Below are 21,415 nucleotides of genomic sequence, written 5' to 3' on the forward strand. Positions count from 1 at the left end.
GAGTTACACAGGAGTGCTTGGGGGTTGTTGCACCACTACCTAAATTATGCAAAGCGTCACTACTGCTTTGTCGGGTGAAGAAGCTGGGCGCTGGTGTCAATGAAAGAAGGAACGGCCAGTGCCAACGACACTGAGAGAAGTAGGGAAGCTGCGTTACTGTGAGAAGGGAAGCTTGTGACTATGGTTACTGTGAGAAGAGAAGTTTGGTGCTGCGTTACTGTGAGAAGGGAAGATCAGTGCTGGTCTTACTGTAAGAAGGGAAGCTTGTGACTAGGGTTACTGTGAGAAGGAAAGCTTGGTGCTGGTGTTACTGTGAGAAGGGAAGATCAGTGCTGGCGTTACTGTGAGAAGGGAAGCTTGTGACTAGGGTTACTGTGAGAAGGAAAACTCGGTGCTGGTGTTACTGTGAGAAGGGAAGCTCGTGACTAGGGTTAATGTGAGAAGGGAAGCTTGTGACTAGGGCTAATGTAAGAAGGGAAGCTTGTGACTAGAGGTAATGTGAGAAGGAAAGCATGAAGCTGGTATTACTGTGAGAAGGGAAGCTTGTGACTAGGTTTACTGTGAGAAGGAAAGCTCGGTGCTGGTGTTACTGTGAGAAGGGAAGCATGTGACTAGGGTTACTGTGAGAAGGGAAGCTTGTGACTAGGGCTAATGTAAGAAGGGAAGCTTGTGACTAGAGTTAATGTGAGAAGGAAAGCATGGTGCTGGTGTTACTGTGAGAAGAGAAGCTTGTGACTTGGGTTACTGTGAGAAGGGAAGCTCGTGACTAGGGTTACTGTGAGAAGGGAAGCGTGTGACTAGGATTAATATGAGAAGGGAAGCTCGTGACTAGGGTTAATGTGAGAAGGGAATCTTTTGACTAGGGTTAATGTGAGAAGGGAATCTCAGCGCTAGTGTTACTGTGAGAAGGAAAGCTCGTGACTAGGGTTACTGTGAGAAGGGAAGCTCATGACTAGGGTTACTGTGAGAAGGGAAGCTCGTGGCTAGGGTTAATTTGAAAAGGGAAGCTCGTGACTAGGGTTACTGTGAAAAGGGAAGCATATGACTAGGGTTACTGTGAGAAGGGAAGCTCGTGGCTAGGGTTACTGTGAAAAGGGAAGCATATGACTAGGGTTAATGTGAGAAGGGAAGCTTGTGACTAGGGTTAATGTGAGATGGCAAGCTCAGTGCTTGGGTTACTGTGACAAGGGAAGCTTGTGACTAGGGTTAATTTGAGAAGGGAAGCTCAGTGCTGGAGTTACTGTGAGAAGGGAAGCTCGTGTCTAGGGTTAATGTGAGAGGGGAAGCTTGTGACTAGGGTTAATGTGAGAAGGACAGCTCGGTGCTGGCGTTACTGTGAGAAGGAAACTTGTGACTAGGGTTAATGTGAGAAGGGAATCTTGTGACTAGGGTTAATGTGAGAAGGAAAGCTTGTGACTAGGGTTAATGTGAGAAGGAAAGCTCGGTGCTCGCTCTACTGTGAGAAGGGAAGCTTGTGACTAGGGTTAATGTGAGAAGGGAAGCTTGTGACTAGGGTTATTGTGAAAAGGGAAGCTCGTGACTAGGGTTAATGTGAGAAGGGAAGCTCCTGGCTAGGGTTAATTTGAAAAGGGAAGCTCGTGACTAGGGTTACTGTGAAAAGGGAAGCATATGACTAGGGTTAATGTGAGAAGGGAAGCTTGTGACTAGGGTTACTGTGAGGAGGGAAGCTTGTGACTAGGGTTAATGTGAGAAGGCAAGCTCAGTGCTGGGGTTACTGTGACAAGGGAAGCTTGTGACTAGGGTTAATTTGAGAAGGGAAGCTCGGTGCTGGAGTTACTGTGAGAAGGGAAGCTCGTGTCTTGGGTTAATGTGAGAGGGGAAGCTTGTGACTAGGGTTAATGTGAGAAGGACAGCTCGGTGCTGGCGTTACTGTGAGAAGGAAACTTGTGACTAGGGTTAATGTGAGAAGGGAATCTTGTGACTAGGGTTAATGTGAGAAGGAAAGCTTGTGACTAGGGTTAATGTGAGAAGGAAAGCTCGGTGCTCGCGCTACTGTGAGAAGGGAAGCTTGTGACTAGGGTTAATGTGAGAAGGGAAGCGACTAGGGTTATTGTGAAAAGGGAAGCTCGTGACTAGGGTTAATGTGAGAAGGGAAGCTCGTGACTAGGGTTACTGTGAGAAGGGAAGCTACTGTGAGAAGGGGAGCTTGTGACTAGGGTTAATGTGAGAAGGGAAGCTTGTGACTAGGGTTACTTTGAGAAGGGAAGCTTGTGACTAGGGTTAATGCGAGAAGGAAAGCTCGGTGCTGGCGTTACTGTGAGAAGGGAAGCTTGTTACTAGGGTTAATGTGAGAAGGGTAGCTCATGACTAGGGTTAATTTGAAAAGGGAAGCTCGTGACTAGGGTTACTGTGAAAAGGGAAGCATATGACTAGGGTTACTGTGAGAAGGGAAGCTCGTGGCTAGGGTTACTGTGAAAAGGGAAGCATATGACTAGGGTTAATGTGAAAAGGGAAGCTCATGACTAGGGTTAATGTGAGAAGGGAAGCTTGTGACTCGGTTAATTTGAGAAGAGAAGCTTTTGACTAGGATTACTGTGAGAAGGGAAAGTTGGTGTTAACATTACTGTGAGACGGGAAGCTCGGTGCTGGCATTACTGTGAGAAGGGAAGCTCAGTGATGGCATTACTGTGAGAAGGGAAGCTCGGTGCTGGCATTACTGTGAGAAAGGAAGCTCTGCGCTGGTGTTACTGTGAGAAGGGAAGCTCGGTGCTGGCATTACTGTGAGAAAGGAAGCTCGGTGCTGGAGTTACTGTGAGAAGGGAAGCTCGGTGCTGGAGTTACAGTGAGAAGGAAGCTCTGCGCTGATGTTTTTGTGAGAAGGGAAGCTTGGTGCTGGCATTACTGTAAGAAGGGAAGCTCAGTGCGGGTGTAAGTGTGAGAAGGGAAGCTCGGTGATGGCATTACTGTGAGAAGGGAAGCTCACTGATGGCATTACTGTGAGAAGGGAAGCTCGGTGCTTGCATTACTGTGAGAAAGGAAGCTCTGCGCTGGTGTTACTGTAAGAAGGGAAGCTCAGTGCGGGTGTTACTGTGAGAAGGGAAGCTCGGTGATGGCATTACTGTGAGAAGGGAAGCTCGGTGCTGGCATTACTGTGAGAAGGGAAGCTCAGTGATGGCATTACTGTGAGAAGGGAAGCTCGGTGCTGGCATTACTGTGAGAAAGGAAGCTCGGTGCTGGAGTTACAGTGAGAAGGAAGCTCTGTGCTGGTGTTACTGTGAGAAGGGAAGCTTGGTGCTGGCATTACTGTAAGAAGGGAAGCTCAGTGCAGGTGAGAAGGAAGCTGGTGTCACTTGTGAAGAGAAGAGGTGGGAGCTCTGGTCTTGCTGCCTCTATGAGCAGATTGAAGAGCGCCTGAGGTCCCTTTGAGGACACTTATAGATAGAAGTTCAATGATGACAGAACAGAAAGTCTGCACTCATAGTGCTGCAAAGAAAACCTAGCCTCACAGCACTCTTGACATCTGAGGACAGACAATGAAATATACATTAAGTTGCCGCAGTGTGTCTCCAGGTGAGGCTCTCTAAAGCACTATAAGGAATTATCTAGGAGAGTCTCTGGAGTGGTACAGACAAGGATGGTGAGATAAAGGGAAGGACAGAACAATTGCAATTCAGGACACAGAGATACAGAGGAGAGGAGAGAAAAATACATAGGAAGGGCAAATTCAAAGTTTAAGGAAAGAGAAAATGAAGACAAAGGAGGGCAAGAGGAAAGAGATAATGGGTTGAAGGGAGAGATGCAGGGGAAGTGGACACATAATGATGGGGGTAGAGATGCAGAAAAGCAAGGGGGCAAAGGAAAGATGGAGTGGTGAAGGTGTGAAGAGCGGGATATAGGTGAGAATAAAGAGATAAAGATGAGAATGGAGGGATGCAGGTGAGAATAGATGGATAGAGGTGAGAGTGTAGGGATACAGGTGAGAATAGAGAGATACAGGTGAGAATAGAGAGATGCAGGTGAGAATAGAGAGAGGCAGGTGTGAATAGGGGGCTAGAGCTGAGAATAGAGAGATGCAGGTGAGAATAGAGGGACACAGGTGAGAATAGAGAGATGCAGGTGAGAAAAGAAAGATAACGACGAAAACAGAGAGAGACACAGATGAAAATAGAGAAATGCATGTGAGAATAGAGAGTAACAGGTGAGAATAGGAAGACACTGGTGAGAATAGAAAGATACATGTGAGAATAGAGAGATACAAGTGAGAATAGAGAGATGCAGGTGTGAAAAGAAAGATAACGACGAAAATAGAGAGAGACACAGGTGAAAATAGAGGGATACATGTGAGAATAGAGAGATACAAGTGAGAATAGAGGGATACAAGTGAGAATAGAGGGATACAGGTGAGAATAGGAAGACACTGGTGAGAATAGAAAGATACAGGTGAGTATAGAGGGATACATGTGAGAATAGAGGGATACAGATGAGAATAGAGAGATACAAGTGAGAATAGAGAGATGCAGGTGTGAAAAGAAAGATAACGACGAAAATAGAGAGAGACACAGGTGAAAATAGAGGGATGCATGTGAGAATAGAGAGTAACAGGTGAGAATAGGGGGATACAGCTGAGAATAGATAGATACAGGTGAGAATAGAAAGATACAGGTGAGAATAGGAAGACACAGGCGAGAATATAGAGATACAGGTGAGTATAGAGGGAGCATGTGAGAATAGAGAGCTACAGGTGAATATTGAGAGATACTGGTGAGAATAGAGAGATGCAGGTGAGAATAGAGGGATACAGATGAGAATAGAGGGATACAGATGAGAATAGATAGACCCAGGTGAGAATAGAGAGATACTGGTGAGAATAGAGAGATACAAGTGAGAATAGAGAGATGCAGGTGAGAATAGAGGGATACAGATGAGAATAGAGGGATACAGATGAGAATAGATAGACCCAGGTGAGAATGGAGAGATACTGGTGAGAATAGAGAGATACAAGTGAGAATAGAGAGATGCAGGTGAGAATAGAGGGATACAGATGAGAATAGAGGGATACAGATGAGAATAGATAGACCCAGGTGAGAATAGAGAGATGCAGGTGAGAATAGAGGGATACAGATGAGAATAGAGGGATACAGATGAGAATAGATAGACCCAGGTGAGAATAGAGAGATACTGGTGAGAATAGAGAGATACAAGTGAGAATAGAGAGATGCAGGTGAGAATAGAGGGATACAGATGAGAATAGAGGGATACAGATGAGAATAGATAGACCCAGGTGAGAATGGAGAGATACAGGTGAGAATATAGAGATACAGGTGAGAATAGAGAGATACAGGTGAGCATAGAGGGAAGCATGTGAGAATAGAGAGCTACAGGTGAATATTGAGAGATACATGTGAGATTAGAGAGATACAGGTGAAGGAGAAAAGGACCCAAAAAGCTGTTTTGTTTTACGAAATGGCTTTGTCCTATCAATATGGTAGAGGAGAGCTCTTTTGACATCTAATGTATGGAGAGCTATTTAACCTTCCTGCCCAAACACAATAGGAGGATCTACTTTATCTCCATCACTGTTCAACTTGTACATCGAACCCCTTACAAAAACTCTGCGAAGTTCCAAAATATCTTACCACATGTACGCAGACGACACGCAGATATACATCAAGATCGCGTCCCTGGAGGACATCACCTTAATGAATGAGGCCCTCAAAATGACGCTAAAATGGCTAACTATCAACTATCAATTATCTCAAGCTAAACGCAAATAAAACAGAATTCTTACTTATCTCGCCACAAAAGAATCAATCAGAAGTGAAGGAATGGTCCACTATGATTACAGCCTTAAATTGCACCCCCACACTAGTTGACTCGGCGAAATCACTTGGAATCTCACTGGATGAGAACCTAGACATGAAAACCCACATTAAAGCAATGGCAAAAAACGCCAGTTTTCATCTGAACTACTTAAGAAAAATTAAATCATTTTTAACGGAGACGGATCTAAAACTAGCAGTGCAATCACTGGTTAGCTCGAGGATCGAATATGGGTGTACAATGCTAGCAGGACTACCAAAAATTTCCACAGCACCACTAAAAGCATGCCTCGATGCAGCGGCAAGACTTATTACAGGAACGAGGAAATTTGACCATATCTCCCCTCACCTGAAAGCTTTAAACTGGCTACCTTACGAAGCGAGAATACAGCTAAAAATGGCATGTATCACCCATAAAGCGATTCATTACAACACACCGAGATACCTTGCCCAGAAAATAGAAATTTCAGAAGGAAACAAACCTGCCCAGAGTGTCAAAGATCTGTTGCTCAGACCACCTATCTTCAGGAAGAAAAAACCTATGAGAGGGCGTTCTCAGGAGCGGCGCCCAGAATCTGGAACTCTCTTCCCCCGAGCATCAGAAAAATCACAAACATTGCAACATTTAAGAGGGATCTTTCTTATGAGTGAGTTCCTTCCATAGGCAAGACTATTCACCATCTAAGACTTGGCACTGAGATGATTATTACCAGATAATAACTAGGGAAATATATAGAAAATCACCAACGATATGGTGACAACGATGCCAGCCCTGGGTCTGGAGAAGATAGTGACCTAAAGAAAAGTCACTAAAAACATTCATATTACGGAAATAACCAATACATCTATATATTATAATTAGTCCCTAACAGACCGCAGAGCATTATATATTCGTGTTTAAACATGTACCGGTCCTTATTTATCCCGATATGGATATATTCCAAACTAATGTCTTTACAGTCATATTTTATATTACATATGTTGTGTTTTTAACCTGCTCCATTTGTTGTTAAGCGCTCTGATACCCAAGGGTCATGTTTGCGCTATAGAAAACTTTTCAATACATAAATAAATAAATACAAGTGAGAATAGAATGATACAGGTGAGAATAGAGAGATACAGGTGTGAATAGAGAGATACCAGTGAGAATAGAGCGATACAGGTGAGAATGGAGGGAAACATGTGAGAATAGATTGATTCAAGTGAGAATAGAGAAATACCGGTGAGAATAGAATGATAGAGGTAAGAATAGAGAATACAAGCGAGAATAAAGAGATATAGGTGAGAAAAGAGAGATACGGTGTGAACAGAGAGATTAAGGTGAGTATAGAGGTATACAGGTGAGAATAGAGAGATACAGGTGAGTATAGAGGTATACAGGTGAGAATAGAGAGATACAGGTGAGTATAGAGGTATACAGGTGAGAATAGAGAGATACAGGTGAGTATAGAGGTATACAGGTGAGAATAGAGAGATACAGGTGAGTATAGAGGTATACAGGTGAGAATAGAGAGATACAGGCAGGAATAGAGGGATACATGTGATAATTGAGAGATACAGGTAAGAATAGAGGTACACAGGTGAGAATAGAGATACACAGGTGTGAATAGAGAGATACAGGTGTGAATAGAGAACTACCAGTGAGAATAGAATGATACAGGTGAGAATTGAGCAATACAGGCGAGAATATAGGGATACAAGTGAGAATACAGAGATATAGGTGAGAAAAGAGAGATACAGGTGTGAACAGAGATATTAAGGTGAGAATAGAGGTATACAAGTAAGAATAGAATGATACAAGTGAGAATAGAGAGAGACAGGTGTGACTAGAGAGATACATGTGAGTATAGAGGGATACAGGTGAGAATAGAGAGATACAGGTGGGAATAGAGGGATACGGGTGGGAATAGAAAGATGCAGGTGAGAATAGAGGGATACATGTGATAATTGAGAGATACAGGTGAGAATAGAGGTACAAAGGTGAGAATAGAGGGATATAGAAGAGAATAGATTGATACATGTGAGAATAGAGAGATGCAGTGAGAATAGAGGGACAAAGGTGAGAATAGAGAAACACCGGTGTGAATAGGGAGACACAGGTGTGAACAGTGAGATAAAGGTGTGAACTGAGAAATGCAGGTGTGAATGGAGAGCTACAGGTGAGAATGGAGGGATACAGGTGAGAATAGAGAGATACAGGTAAGAATAGAGAGATACAGGTGAGAATAGAGCTATGCATGTAAGAATAGAGGGATATATGTGAGAATAGGGGGATACATGTAAGAATAGGGCATGTTTGCACCTGCTGAGGCCAGGGGTCGCAAAGAAGACGTGCCGGGAGGTGCAGGGAACAAGCTAGAGGTCACAGCTGCAACCCCTGACTACCTCCAAATGACTCTTCAGGTCTGACCTCCTGCTTTTGACTGTTTTGCTGGCTTCATTTGTTCTGGCTTTAGGACTCATGTCACTTTCCACTGCTTGGTTTATCCACAATTAACAAGTTTGACTTACGTATAAGTCCCATGAAGAGTGCACTACCTGTGCCCAGAGCCTGTCTGTGCAGATTTGAAATGCCATTTTTACCTGGAAAATTAACTTACTTGCCAGGAAAAACCTTACTTTTTATTGCATAGAGGTCACCCCTAAGGTAGGACCTGGACAGTCCATGTGCAGAGCAGAATGCAGTGTATTTAAAAGGTAGGACATGTACTTTTAAGTTTTCCATGTCCTGATAGTGAAGAACACATTCATTTGTTTTTCAATACTGCAAGGCCTATCTCTCCCATATGATAACAGTTGGATTCCCTTACTAAAGTTTATAAAAGTGTAATTTGCAATTGATAAAAGATGCAACCCACATAGTTGGTGACTCTCGAATCACAATTTAAAAACACAACGTATTGTGCAGTTGGATTTTAAATTGCTATTATGAAAATGCCACTTTTAGAAAGTAGACATTTTCTTACAGTGAACATGTGGTGCCTTCTGCCTGTCTATGGAATACAAGTCTGGGGTGGGTGACAGCTGGCTTCCGGCATTCCCTCAGGACAGCCACAAACAAAGGAAGTGTAGGTGTAACTGAGCGGCCATCTGTATGCTGATGGGTCATCCTAAGCAGCATGGGAGGGAAGAGCTGACACTTACACCTGAAAGGGCTATTTCCTGTCCCCACACAAGGGGTGCATCCCCCCTGTAGCAAGTCTGATGCCACGGCAGGAAAGGCAGGATTGTGTGCACCACAAAGGCATCTCTTTAAAGTATCCCCAATTCAAAGGCCCAACTGGGTATAAGTACTGGACCTCTGACACCACCAATTGTATTTGCAGTATTTGTGAAGCTCCAACACTCATCTCCAGGGAGATATCATGGAGCTTTAGTTGCCACATGTCCTGTTTACTGAGTGACTGGGGTGAAGGACATTTAAGAGATACAAATTGGTTACTCTGGAAAGAGCCAAGTTGTAAGCTTCTTTCTGAATCTGAGGCAGTAATTCGTGAAGCAGAGGTCCTGGGGCAGAAGATTCCAATGGGTGACTGCAAGATGGCTGAAGGAGCGGCATAGACTCTTGCTTTAATGTCACGTTTGGTTTTGGTAAGGCTAGATTTATGGATCTTAGACTTCTTGTGACTATGTAGAACTCCATTTTACATCTATGGATCATGGGACCTGAAATAAGAAGAGCTTTGAGACTGTGGCAAAGAAGTTTGAACGTTTCCCTCTTTTGGATGGGCAGCTAGTGGAGGGTTTTTAGGGAAGAGGAGTAGGAGCAGAAACTGTCTTTTCTGCGGATGCGTTTAGCGGAGATGAGTTAAAATAATAAATGGCTGTGCTGCTCAGTATGTGCCAGGGCCTTCATTGCTAGCTAATGGGTTATCTACTGCTGATGGTTAGCCCTGTGGTAGCTATAGTTCTCAACATGTACCAGGGCATGCAGTGATAGGTGCTGGATGCTCTGCTGCTTATTACTAGTCCTATTCTGGTCCCTGAATGGCTGAGGTTCTCAGCATGAACCAGGGCATGCATTGATAGCTGCTGGGTACTCTGCTGCTGATGCTATTCCTAGCCCAGTCCATGAATGGCTGTGTTTTTCAGCATGAACCAGGGCTTGCATTGATAGCTGCTGGGTGCTCTGCTCCTGATGCTTGTCCTAGTCCAGTCCATGAATGGCTGTGGTTCTCAGTCTGTACCAGGGCTTGAATTGATAGCTGCTGGGTATCTGCTGCTGATGCTAGTCCTAGCCCAGTCCATGAATGGCTGTGGTTCTCAGTCTGTACCAGGGCATGCATTGATAGCTGCTGGGTGGTCTGCTACGAGTCCTAGTTCCTAAAGGTTTGTGGTTCACATCATGTACCAGGGCATGCAGTGATAGCTGCTGGGTGCTCTGCTGCTGATGCTAGCCCTAATCCAGTCCATGAATTGCTGTGGTTCCCAGCATGGACCACTCCCTGGGCCTTCCCCTGGCCCACTCCCTTGGCCTTCACCTGGCCCACTTCCTGGGCCTACACCCGGCCCACTCCCTGGACCCACACCAGGCCCACTCCCTGGAGCCACACCAGGCCCACTCCATGGACCCACACCCAGCCACTCCCTGCACCTACACCCGGCCCACTCCCTGGACTCACACCCGACCCACTCCCTGCACCTACACCTGGCCCACTCCCTGCACCCACACCCGGCCCACTCCCTGGACCCACACCCGGCCCACTCCCTGCACCTACACCTGGCCCACTCCCTTGACTCACACCCGGCCCACTTCCTGGACCCACACCAGGCCCACTCCCTGGACCCACACCCGGCCCACACCCTGGACCCACACCCGGCCTACTCCCTGGACCAACACCCGGCCCACTCCCTGCACCTACACCTGGCCCACTCCCTGGACCCACACCCGGCCCACTCTCTGGACCTACACGTGGCCCAATCCCTGGACCCACACTCAGCCCACTCCCTGGACCTATATCCAGTACACTCCCTAGACCTACACCCAGCCCATTTGTAATGCAATCCTCAATATCTGACTCCTGCTGCTTTGTCCCCACAATTGTTATGAACGGGAAATACATTCTGCTGTACACATGTTGAACAGTATAACATCCTGTTTCAAACATTCCAAAGTAGACATGGGCCTTATATCTCTGCCAACACTCTTACAGAACCCCCCCACCACTGTAGTATACGCCTGAGGTGTTCTGGTGCCCCATATCTAGGGCCACCAGACCTCAAAAACCTTTTCCTTGCCACCAGGTGGAAGTGAGCACATCAGACCTCAGTGCAAGGCTCACACTCAGATGCTTGTATGGTGACGTAAGCAGAAGTCACCCTTTTACCTCTCCTGCAGGTGCAAACCACACACACTCACTTAAAATGGGCTACGCATACACTCCCCTAGGAAGGGCTTCACGCACACTCACCGAGGATGGGCTCCACACACATTCACCTAGGATGGGCTCTGCACACAAGCACCTAGGATGGACTATCGCACACTCACCTAGGATTTGCTCTGTTCACACTCACCTAGGATGGACTCTGCGAACACTCAGCTAGGAAGGGCTCAGTGTACACTCACCTAGGATGGGCTCCACACACACTCACCTAGGCTGGGCTCCACACACACTCACCTAGGATGTGCTCGGCACACATTCACCTAGGATGGGTTCCGCGCACACTCACCTAGTATGGGCTCCACGTGCACTCACCTAGGAAGGACTCCACGCACACTCACCTAGGATGGGCTCCGCGCACACTCACCAAGGATGGGCCCGCCGCACCCTCACCTAGGATGGACTCCGCACACAATCAACTAGGATTTGCTCCGCGCACACTCACCTAGGATGGCCTCCGCGAACACTCAGCTAGAATGGGCTCCACACACACTCACCTAGGATGGGCTCCACACACACTCACCTAGGATTTGCTCTGCGCACATTCACCTAGGATGGGCTCCACGCACACTCACCTAGGATAGGCTCCACACACACTCACCTAGAATGGGCTCCACACACACTCACCTAGGACGGGTTCTGCGTACTGTCACCTAGGATGGGCTCCGCACCCACACACTTAGAATGGGCTACACACTAAGGGTGGGCGTAGTTTGCGAAGTAGCGCTACACGAAGCTACGCGAAGTGCACTTCGCACTACGCGAACTTCACGTAGCACTACAGGAGCTGCGTAGTAGCATGTTCGCACTGTGCAAGATGTGTTTACAATGATTGCACAGTGCGGTCAAGCATCCGGCATTGTGCAATCATTGAAAACTGTATCTTGCACAGTGCGAGCTGTAGTTTTCTGCTGCTCGAGTAGATTATTACTCGAGCTGCAACTTTCTCAACGCGAACTGGTAGTTTCTCATTGAGAGCGGTCGCGAGCATGCGCAACCACTCACAATGAGAAACCTTACCTCCCCGCATTGAGAATCTCGCCGGGATGTCATTTTGCTTGCTCGCGGTCACGAACATGAAGTTCAGGACTGCGAACAAGCAAAAAATTAGCGCTGCACTACGCTACGCTGCACTACCCGTGTTCGCACTGTGCTACGTGCAGCTCGCGTAGTGCGAAGTTTGCCCAGGGTTACTACACACACACTCACCAAGGATGGGCTCCACGCACACTCACCTAGGATGGGCTGTGAGTACACTCACCTAGGATGGGCTCCACAGACACTCACCATGGATGGGCTCCACACACATTCACCTCGGATGGACTCCGCGTACACTCACCTAGGATGGGCTCCGCACACATGAACCGGCAGCGGAAGAGACAGCACTTGTACATTCCCTCACACTCCCCGTCCTGTTCACACTCATTGGCCTCGAATTTCGGGCAGTCAAAGAGCAGGTCCGGACAGATCCCAGGCTTTTCTGTAACTGAGAAAGAGATGACATGTTTAAAGGGCCTCATTCATTAGTAACAGCCATCACTGTGCACTTTGCCAAACATGGCTGTAGTGCCCCAGCCAGCACCCCCTACTGGATGATTTGGCATACCGGGCCCTCCTTTTCGCTGGAGTCTGCCAAGACAGACCTCTTTGGTCCACCTGTTTCATTTACAGATCCTGGGTAAGGTGTTGGAGGGGGTTGCCCCTCTGGCACTATACCTCAAGTGTCCATTCTGTTCAGGTCTGCCATGTCATCCTGTCCATGTCTATGGTGGACCATGACAGAAGTAGTCTAAAAATACCCCCCACATAGAATGAAAAGACTTCCAGGATGTGGGAGGGGATGAGACTTGTTTCATTTCTGATGACAGACCCCTCCCTCCACATTGGGTGTCTGTCTTGGACATCAGACAAGTCACAGCAGGTCCACTTCTCACGATTGCGTGACAGTGCCGCAGTCACTGTGCACTTCATTTACAAGGCCCCTGCACCACCAGAGCGTCACTTTTTGTGCCACTCTATGGGCGCTGTGTCCTGCTCCTATGCGGCCTTGCAAACATTGTGCCCTTTGAAGCCGTTTTCTGAGCAATGCGTGTTGCTGTGGTCCTTCCCCGCAACACCCATGGCTTTTTGAAGCTACCCCAAATTTACAAGGAATCCTAAATTTGCGACAGCCCCTAAACTATACGCCTCCCAGAGGAGGCAAAATGGTGGATCAGCGAGGAGAAATAATTTTATTTCTCCTCGTTTTTTTTACTCTTTCTGTGTGTGCTACATTCTCACATAGAAGGAGCAAAGTGCCAATAATTATTGTTTTTGTGCAGGAAGGTTTCCCTTCCTGCACAAAACAATCATCCCTGTAAAGTGCAAGGGTGTCTGTATTGGCGCACAGCTGCTGTTTCTGTGCTGCCACTGGGGTGAGTACAGGAATATGATATATTCTTGTAAATACGGTGCATTCCTGCACTTAGACAATGACGCAGGTCGGTGCAGCAAAATTATTTGCACCATGCTGCACCATTGTCTTGTAAATATGACCCTGTGCTTCCTAGCTCTGGAGAGGTTCTGCGTCTATACTGCTTTTCTGGTCACATTTAGAAGGCAATCTGGTCTCTTTATTCCTTGTTTATCTGGGTGGTCCCTGCTTTGCGGGACGCTTTGTGGAAGGTCTGGCATTCCTCTGAGGGGGAGGGGGGGGCACTGCTTAGGTGCAGAAGGTGCTACCCCTGACACCTCACCACTCCAGAAGCACAACAAACTTAAAAAAGGACCCCCAAATATGAATATGGAACATGCATGGTATTTTCTACTTATATCTGTATGAGTGTGTTTTGGGGTCTGTGGTGGGTACCAGGAGATATGTGCTCAATTACTGAGGAAGTGTGCGCCAGGTTAAGTGTAACCGAAGCACCTGCAATAAGACGATGAAAGGATGTATCATCTGAAGACTCACACAGCTCCACATGTGGGTCCTCCGAAGACCATATGGAGACCTCTGAAGACCATGTGGGGGCCTCTAGACCAATTGGTGACCTCTGAAGACCATGTAGGACATCTGAAGACCACTTGGTGATCTCTAGACCACATGGTGACCTTTGAAGACCATGTGGTGAACTTTAGACCATATGGTGAACTTTGAAGACCATGTGGTGACCTCTATACCATATGGTGACCTCTGAAAACCATATAGTGACCTCTAGACCATGTGGTGAACTCTGGACCATGTGGTGACCTCTAGACCATATGGTGACCTCGGAAACCATGAAGGACCTCTGAAAACAATATGGTGACCTCTAAAGACCATGTGTGACCTCTGAAGATCATGTGAGGGCCTTTAGACCACATGGTGACCTCTGAAGACCATGTAGGGCCTCTGAAAAACCATATGGTTACCTCTAGACCATGTAGTGGCCTCTAGCCCATGGAGTCACCGCTGAAGACCATGTAGGACCTCTGAAGAACATTTGCTGACCTCTGAAGACCATGTGGTGACCTCTAAAGCCCATGTGGTGGCCACCAGTCCATGTAGGACCTCTGAAGACCATGGGGTGACCTCTGAAGAACATGCAGGACCTCTGAATACCATTTGGTGATCTCTGAAGTCCATGTGGCGACCTGTAGACCATGGAGTGACCTGTAAAGACCATGTGGTGGCCTCCAGATGATGAAGGAACTCTGAAGACCATGTGGTGGCCTCTGAAGACAATGTGGTGACCTCTAGACCATGAAGTGACCTGTAAAGACCATGTGGTGGCCTCCAGACCATGAAGGACCTCTGAAGACCACGTGGTGGCCCCTGAAGTCCATGTGGGACCGCTGAAGACCATATGGAGACCTCTGAAGACCCTGTGGGGGCCTCTAGACGAATTGGTGACCTCTGAAGACCATGTAGGACCTCCGAAGACCATGTGGGGATCTATGAAGACCATGTCATGACATATGAAGACCATGTGGGGACCTCTGAAGAACATGTGGTGACCTCTGAAGAACATGTGGCGACCTCTGAAGACCATGTAGGACCTCCAAAGACCATGTAATGACCTCTAGCCCATAGAGTGACTTCTGAAGACCACATGGTGACCTCTAAACCATGGGGTGACCTCTGAAGTCCATGTGGAGACCTCTAGACCATGAAGTGACCTGTAAAGACCATGTAGTGACCTCAGAAGACCACTTGGTGACCTCTAGACCACATGGTGACCTTTGAAGACCATGTGGTGACCTTTAGACCTTGTGGTGGCCTCTGAAGACCATGTGGTGACCTCTATACCATATGGTGACCTCTGAAGACCATATAGTGACCTCTAGACCATATGTGAACTCTAGACCATGTGGTGACCTCTAGACCATATGGTGACCTTGGAAACCATGAAGGACCTCTGAAAACAATATGGTGACCTCTGAAGACTATGTAGACCTCTGAAGACTATATTGTGACCTCTAAAGACCATGTGTGACCTCTGAAGATCATGTGAGGGCTTCTAGACCACATGGTGACCTCAGAAGACCATGTAGGGCCTCTAAAAACCATATAGTTACCTCTAGACCATGTGGTGGCCTCTAGACCATGGAGTGGCCGCTGAAGACCATGTAGGACCTCTGAAGACCATGTGATGACCACTGAAGAACGTGTGGTGACCTCTGAAGAACATGTGTTGACCTCTGAAGATCATGTGGGCCTCTAGACCATGTGGTGACCTCTGAAGACCATGTAGGACCTCTGAAAACCAGATGGTGACCTCTGAAGACAATGTGCTGACCTCTGAAGAACATGTGGTGACCTCCGAAGACTATGTAGGACCTCTGAAGACCATGGAGTGACCACTAAAGACCATGCGGTGGCCACCAGTCCATGTAGGACCTCTGAAGACCATGTGGTGGCCTCTGAAGAACATGCAGGACCTCTGAAGACCATGTGGTGACCTCTGAAGACCAAGTGGTGACCTCTAGACCATGGAGTGACCTGTAAAGACCATGTGGTGGCCTCCAGACCATGAAGGACCTCTGAAGACCATGTGGTGGCCTCTGAAGACCTTGTGGGACCTCTGAAGACCATGTGGTGACATCTGAAGTCCATGTGGTGACCTCTAGACCATTTAGTGACCTCTAGACCATGGAGTGACCACTGAAGAACATGTGGTGACCTCTGAAGACCATGTCGGACCTCTGGCGCCCATGTGGCGACTTCTAGACCATGGCCTGACCTCTGAAGACCACGTAGGGCCTCTGAAAACCATATGGTTACCTCTAGACTATGTGGTGGCCTCTAGCCCACGGAGTGACCTCTGAAGACCATGTAGGACCTCTGAAGACCATGTGATGACCACTGAAGACCGTGTGATGACCTCTGAAGAACATGTGGTGACCTCTGAAGACCATGTGGGGACCTCTAGACCAAGTAGTGACCTCTGAAGACCACGTAGGACCTCTGAAAACCATGTGGTGACCTCTGAAGACCATGTGATGATCTCTGAAGAACATGTGGTGACCTCTGAAGACTATGTGGTGACCCCTGAAGACCATGTGGTGACCTCTAGACCATATGTGACCTCCAGACCATGGAGTGACCTCAAAAGGCCATGTGGTGGCCACTAGACCATGTAGGACCTCTGAAGACCATGGGGTGGCCTCTGAAGACCATGCAGGACCTCTGAAGACCATGTGGGGACCCATGAAGACCATGTGGTGACCTCTAGACCATATGAGACCTCCAGACCATCTGGTGACCTCTAAACCATGTGGTGACCTCTAGACCATCTGGTGACCTGTATACCATATGGTAACCATGAAGGACCTCTGAAGACCATGTGGTGGCCTCTGAGGACCATGTGGGAACTCTGAAGACCATGTGGTGACCTCTAGACCATGTGGTGACCTCTATACCATCTGATGACCTCTAGACCATCTGGTGACCATTAAGGACATCTGAAGACCATGTGGGACCTCTGAAGACCATGTGGTGGCCTCAGAAGACCATGTGATTACCTCTAGACCATGTGGTGACCTCTAGACCATGGAGTGGCCTCTGAAGAACATGTGGCAACTTCTAGACCATGGAGAGACCTCTGAAGACCCTGTGGCGACCTCTAGATCATGAAGTGACAGCTAAAGACCATGTGGTGACCTCCCGACCATGCGGTGACCTCTAGACCATGTGGTGACCTCTAGACCATATGGTGACCTCTAGACCATCTGGTGACGATTAAGGACCTCTGAAGACCATGCGGGACCTCTGAAGACCATGTGGTGACCTCTGAAGACCATGTGTTTACCTCTAGACCATGTTGTGACCTCTAGACCTTGGACTGACCTCTGAAGAACATGTGGTGGCCGCTAAAGAGCATGTGCTGACTTCTAGACCATGGAGTGACCTCTGAAGACCCTGTGGTGACCTCTAGATCATGGAGTGACTTCTAAAGACCATGTGGTGACCTCTAGACCATGTGGTGACGTCTAGACCATGTGGTGACCTCTAGACCATATGGTGACCTCTAGACCATCTGGTGACCTCAAGTCCATGCGGTGACCTCTAGACCATATGGTGACCTCTTGACCATCTGGTGACCTCTAGACCATGTTGTGACCTCTAGACCATCTAGTGACCTCTAGATCATCTGGTGACCTCTAGACCATGTGGTGACCTTTAAACCATGTGGTGACCTCTAGTCCATCGGGTGACCTCTAGACAATCTGGTGACCTCTGGACCATCTGGTGACCTCTAGACCATGTGGTGACCTCTGGACCATGTGGTGACCCTTGGACCATGTGGTGACCTCTGGACTACCTGCTGACCTCTGGACCATCTGGTGACCTCTAGACCATGTGGTGACCTCTAAACCATGTGGTGACCATGATCACCTAAGATCAGTGACTTGCTGACCTCAATAGTACAGCAGCGATCTGTTCAATATACCATTCCACAGTCCTTTGAGATAATTAACAAACACAACGTTAGAAACATATGTTAAAATATGTTATTGTTAGGGCCAGTTCAGGCAAACATGGGTAATCCCTTTGCCCTATTACCTCAACATATCGCTCTTTTGTGCAGGGCCTCTGACTAAGCTCAGTGTCTCTGCCCACACAGCAGCTTTACCAGTCTTACCATTGGTGTTACAGACACACTAGCCGGTGTGCATAACTTTCAATCCGGTACAAGGGTGATGCACACAGGGCTTGGTGTTCTACACTGGTCACTAGGCCCCAAGATTCTTTGTGATCCACATGTGCATAGCATCTGCGCTCCAGACCTTGCTGCACACACAAATATGATGAACGCAGCATCCTCTGAGCAAGGGGCATGGCCTTTAGCTGCACTCTTCACCACAACTCCATGACCCCTAAGCCATCCGACCTTAGCCTTTGGCCATGTGTGGCAGAGTCTGACCACAGGTTGTGGCCTATGGCCATGCCCTGCCTCCATCTTACTATCCCCTGTGTATATCCTTTGACCATGCCGCGCCTCTGCCTTACTACCAACATTGCCTAACCTTTGGTCATGCCCTGCCATCTTACTACCCACATTGCCTACCCTTTGTCTATGCCTTCCGTCTGTCTTACTACCTGCAGTACCTACCCTTTGCCCATGCCCTTCCTCTACCTTACTACTCACGGTGCCTACCCTTTGCCCATGCCCTTCCTCTGCCTTACTACTCACGGTGACTACCCTTTGGCCATGCCTTCCCTCTGCCTTACTACCCACATTGCCTACCCTTTGGCCATGCCTTCCCTCTGCCTTACTACTCACGGTGCCTAGCCTTTGCCCATGTCCTGCCTCTATCTTACTACCCACATTGCTTACTCTATAGCTATGCCCTGCCTCCATCTAACTACCACCAGTGACAACCCTATGGCTATGCCCTGCCTCCATCTTACTACCCACAGTGACTACCCCATGGCCATGCCTTGCCACTATCTTACTACCCACTGTGCCTACCCTTTCCCCATGCCCTGCCTCTATATTACTGACCCCAGTACCTACCCTTCGACCATGCTCTGCCTCCGTCTTTCTAAATACCCCCAATGACTTTCCTTTGGCTCTGCCCTTTCTTTGTCTTACTACCCAAAGTGCCTGCAGAGAGTCCTATTGCATAAGTGCTGCAGCCGACCACGAATAGGACAAAGTGCTCCAAATTAAGTTCATCAGAAGTGCTTATGCATGCTGTGATAATAGGAGATATACATTTTATTGATTTAAGGTTTCAAGCACCATGCACATAGTTTAGGTAATTTTTAATATGATGTGATCCTATCTATTAAAACACTTGGGGCATGTGTAGAAGGGTAGTGGTGGAGAGGAGGGTTTAGCCTTCCTGGCTTAATACTCACTCCATTACTTCAGAAATGCAGGGCTGCACCATATTCACAATGATATGGTGCAGCCCTGCGTTTCCCTCTGCGCTGGCGCTACACTTAGCAGCCTAGTGTCAGCGTAGGCACACTTGCACCATAGTGCAAGGATGTCTATGTGCAGGGGAAGATTGTTTCAGTGCAGGAAGGTCCTCCTTCCTGCACATGACCAATCTTGTAAATCTGTTTTGTAACTTCTATGTGTGCTGCTTAATGCAACAAAACCAGAGATCCCAAGATGATATTTTCTCTTCTCATAACAGAAATAATTCTTAAGAATCCAGAGTTATCGTTGTTTCCATTGGTGATTTATTATTTGTATAGTCTAGCAAACATCAGCCGACACGTGTTTCATCTTAATCACAAGGCTTTTTCAAGGCAATTTGACAATCTCGTGTTCAAGCATCTCTGACCTTTATATACAGCTTCCTGAGGTGTCAATTTCCATATCCATAAATCAATCAGAGATAAAAAAAAAGGTCTGAGTTGTTATCCTTTGTACGGCGAAAATATAATACTACGTCCTTCAATGCATGGTGTCAAGTCCATACACCCACGTATAATGTGGTTCATGGCCAAAACGCCACACGGAGTCCTTGATAAGCCTCCTCATCGACCGGAGCTTGGGTGGTCGTAACACAGTGCGATTCTAACAGTGCTGAAAAACTTAGCATCCAGTAAGGCTAAGAGGCTCAATTGTAGTACGGGTCCCAGATTTAGGTCTTGTGGAGTCTCTGGATGAGGAGTTTTTGGGAGACAGTGTTGAAGGCTGCTGAGAGGTCCACAAGAATAAGGTCTGTTGTCTCTTCCTTGGTGATGAGACATATATCTCCAGTGGAGGCGATCTTGGTGCTGGGGTTGGCTCTGAATCCCAATTCACAGGGGTCACATAGGACGTTGGTCTGAAGAGGGTGAGGGAGGAGGAAGCTGACCAGGTTTTCCAGGTCTTTAGCTACGTCTGGTGGATGAGAGATTGTTGGAAGGGTTCTTGAGGAGCAGTAGTATGGTGGCATCTAGGTGTTTGGGAAGGTTGGTGGTCGAGAGTGAGAAGGTGAGCGATGGGTAAATGGGCTCCAGTCCTTTTATGCAGATGTGGTGAGGGCAGGTGTCCAAGGGAGCTCCAGATTTATTCGATCACATGGTATTTTGATGTTTCTATGATTGAACGTTTCTGCCCAGACCAATAGCTGGGGGATTGGCCGGGTGCTGGTTGCTGAGTTAGGGATTGGCAGGGTGCTGGTTGCTGAGTCAGGGATTGGCAGGGTGCTGGTTGCTGAGTCGAGGGTGTTCAAGGATGCGGGATGTGGTTAGGAGTCGAAGTTGTCATAGAAGGTCCTAATTTTTTATGAGATATGGATGGACATGTTTGTTGCATAGGTCTTGTGAGGGTATGAAAGCTATAGAGATAGCAGGTGAACATGTGAATTCTTTGAAAATGGGGAAGATCTCTTTAGCAGAGTTCTCTGAGTTCTGTATGTGGGAGGAGGGGGTTCGCGTTTGGCGTCTTTGAGGCGTTGATGATAGATCCTGAGTACCGACTTTAAGGAGTGTGGTGTTGGGGGCTAGACGCTAGCTTTGTTCTAGGTGCTTGTAATGGCGTTTTGTGAGTCAGAGGGCTTCGGTGTACCAGCTACCGCGGGGCATGACCCAGGGTTTGTAGTTGTTTGGATCTGGGAGTCCACACAAATGGTAATCCAATTTTTGACGTTGAAGTGGGCGTGAGTGAGGCTGGTGAGCTGTGAGCGAGGAGTTTGAGATTCCAGTTGTCTGTGATTTTCTTCCATTGCCATCAGGAGGTCCGGATGTTGGTGGGTGTAGCATGGTGGAGTTTGTTAATAATGATACAAACTTGTTTTTATATAACTTGATTCCAAACGTTGTAAATAACAGATGTTACTATTACCCAG

The 21,415-nt window shown here is 47.5% G+C and overlaps 1 protein-coding gene across 2 annotated transcripts in view; it reads right to left on the minus strand.

Annotated features, from left to right (window-relative positions):
- Positions 1 to 21,415, minus strand: part of LOC147709784 (uncharacterized) — a 173,774-nt gene that overhangs the window by 118,962 nt on the left and 33,397 nt on the right. For both annotated transcript variants that reach the window (XM_086925556.1, XM_086925557.1), the window contains exon 2: positions 12,501 to 12,647. In XM_086925556.1, the coding sequence (XP_086781682.1) occupies positions 12,501 to 12,647 (147 nt within the window). The remainder of the gene's footprint in view (positions 1 to 12,500; positions 12,648 to 21,415) is intronic.

This window comes from Lissotriton vulgaris, chromosome 6 (genome assembly GCF_964263255.1).
Source record: "Lissotriton vulgaris chromosome 6, aLisVul1.2, whole genome shotgun sequence".
Lineage (NCBI taxonomy): Eukaryota > Metazoa > Chordata > Amphibia > Caudata > Salamandridae > Lissotriton > Lissotriton vulgaris.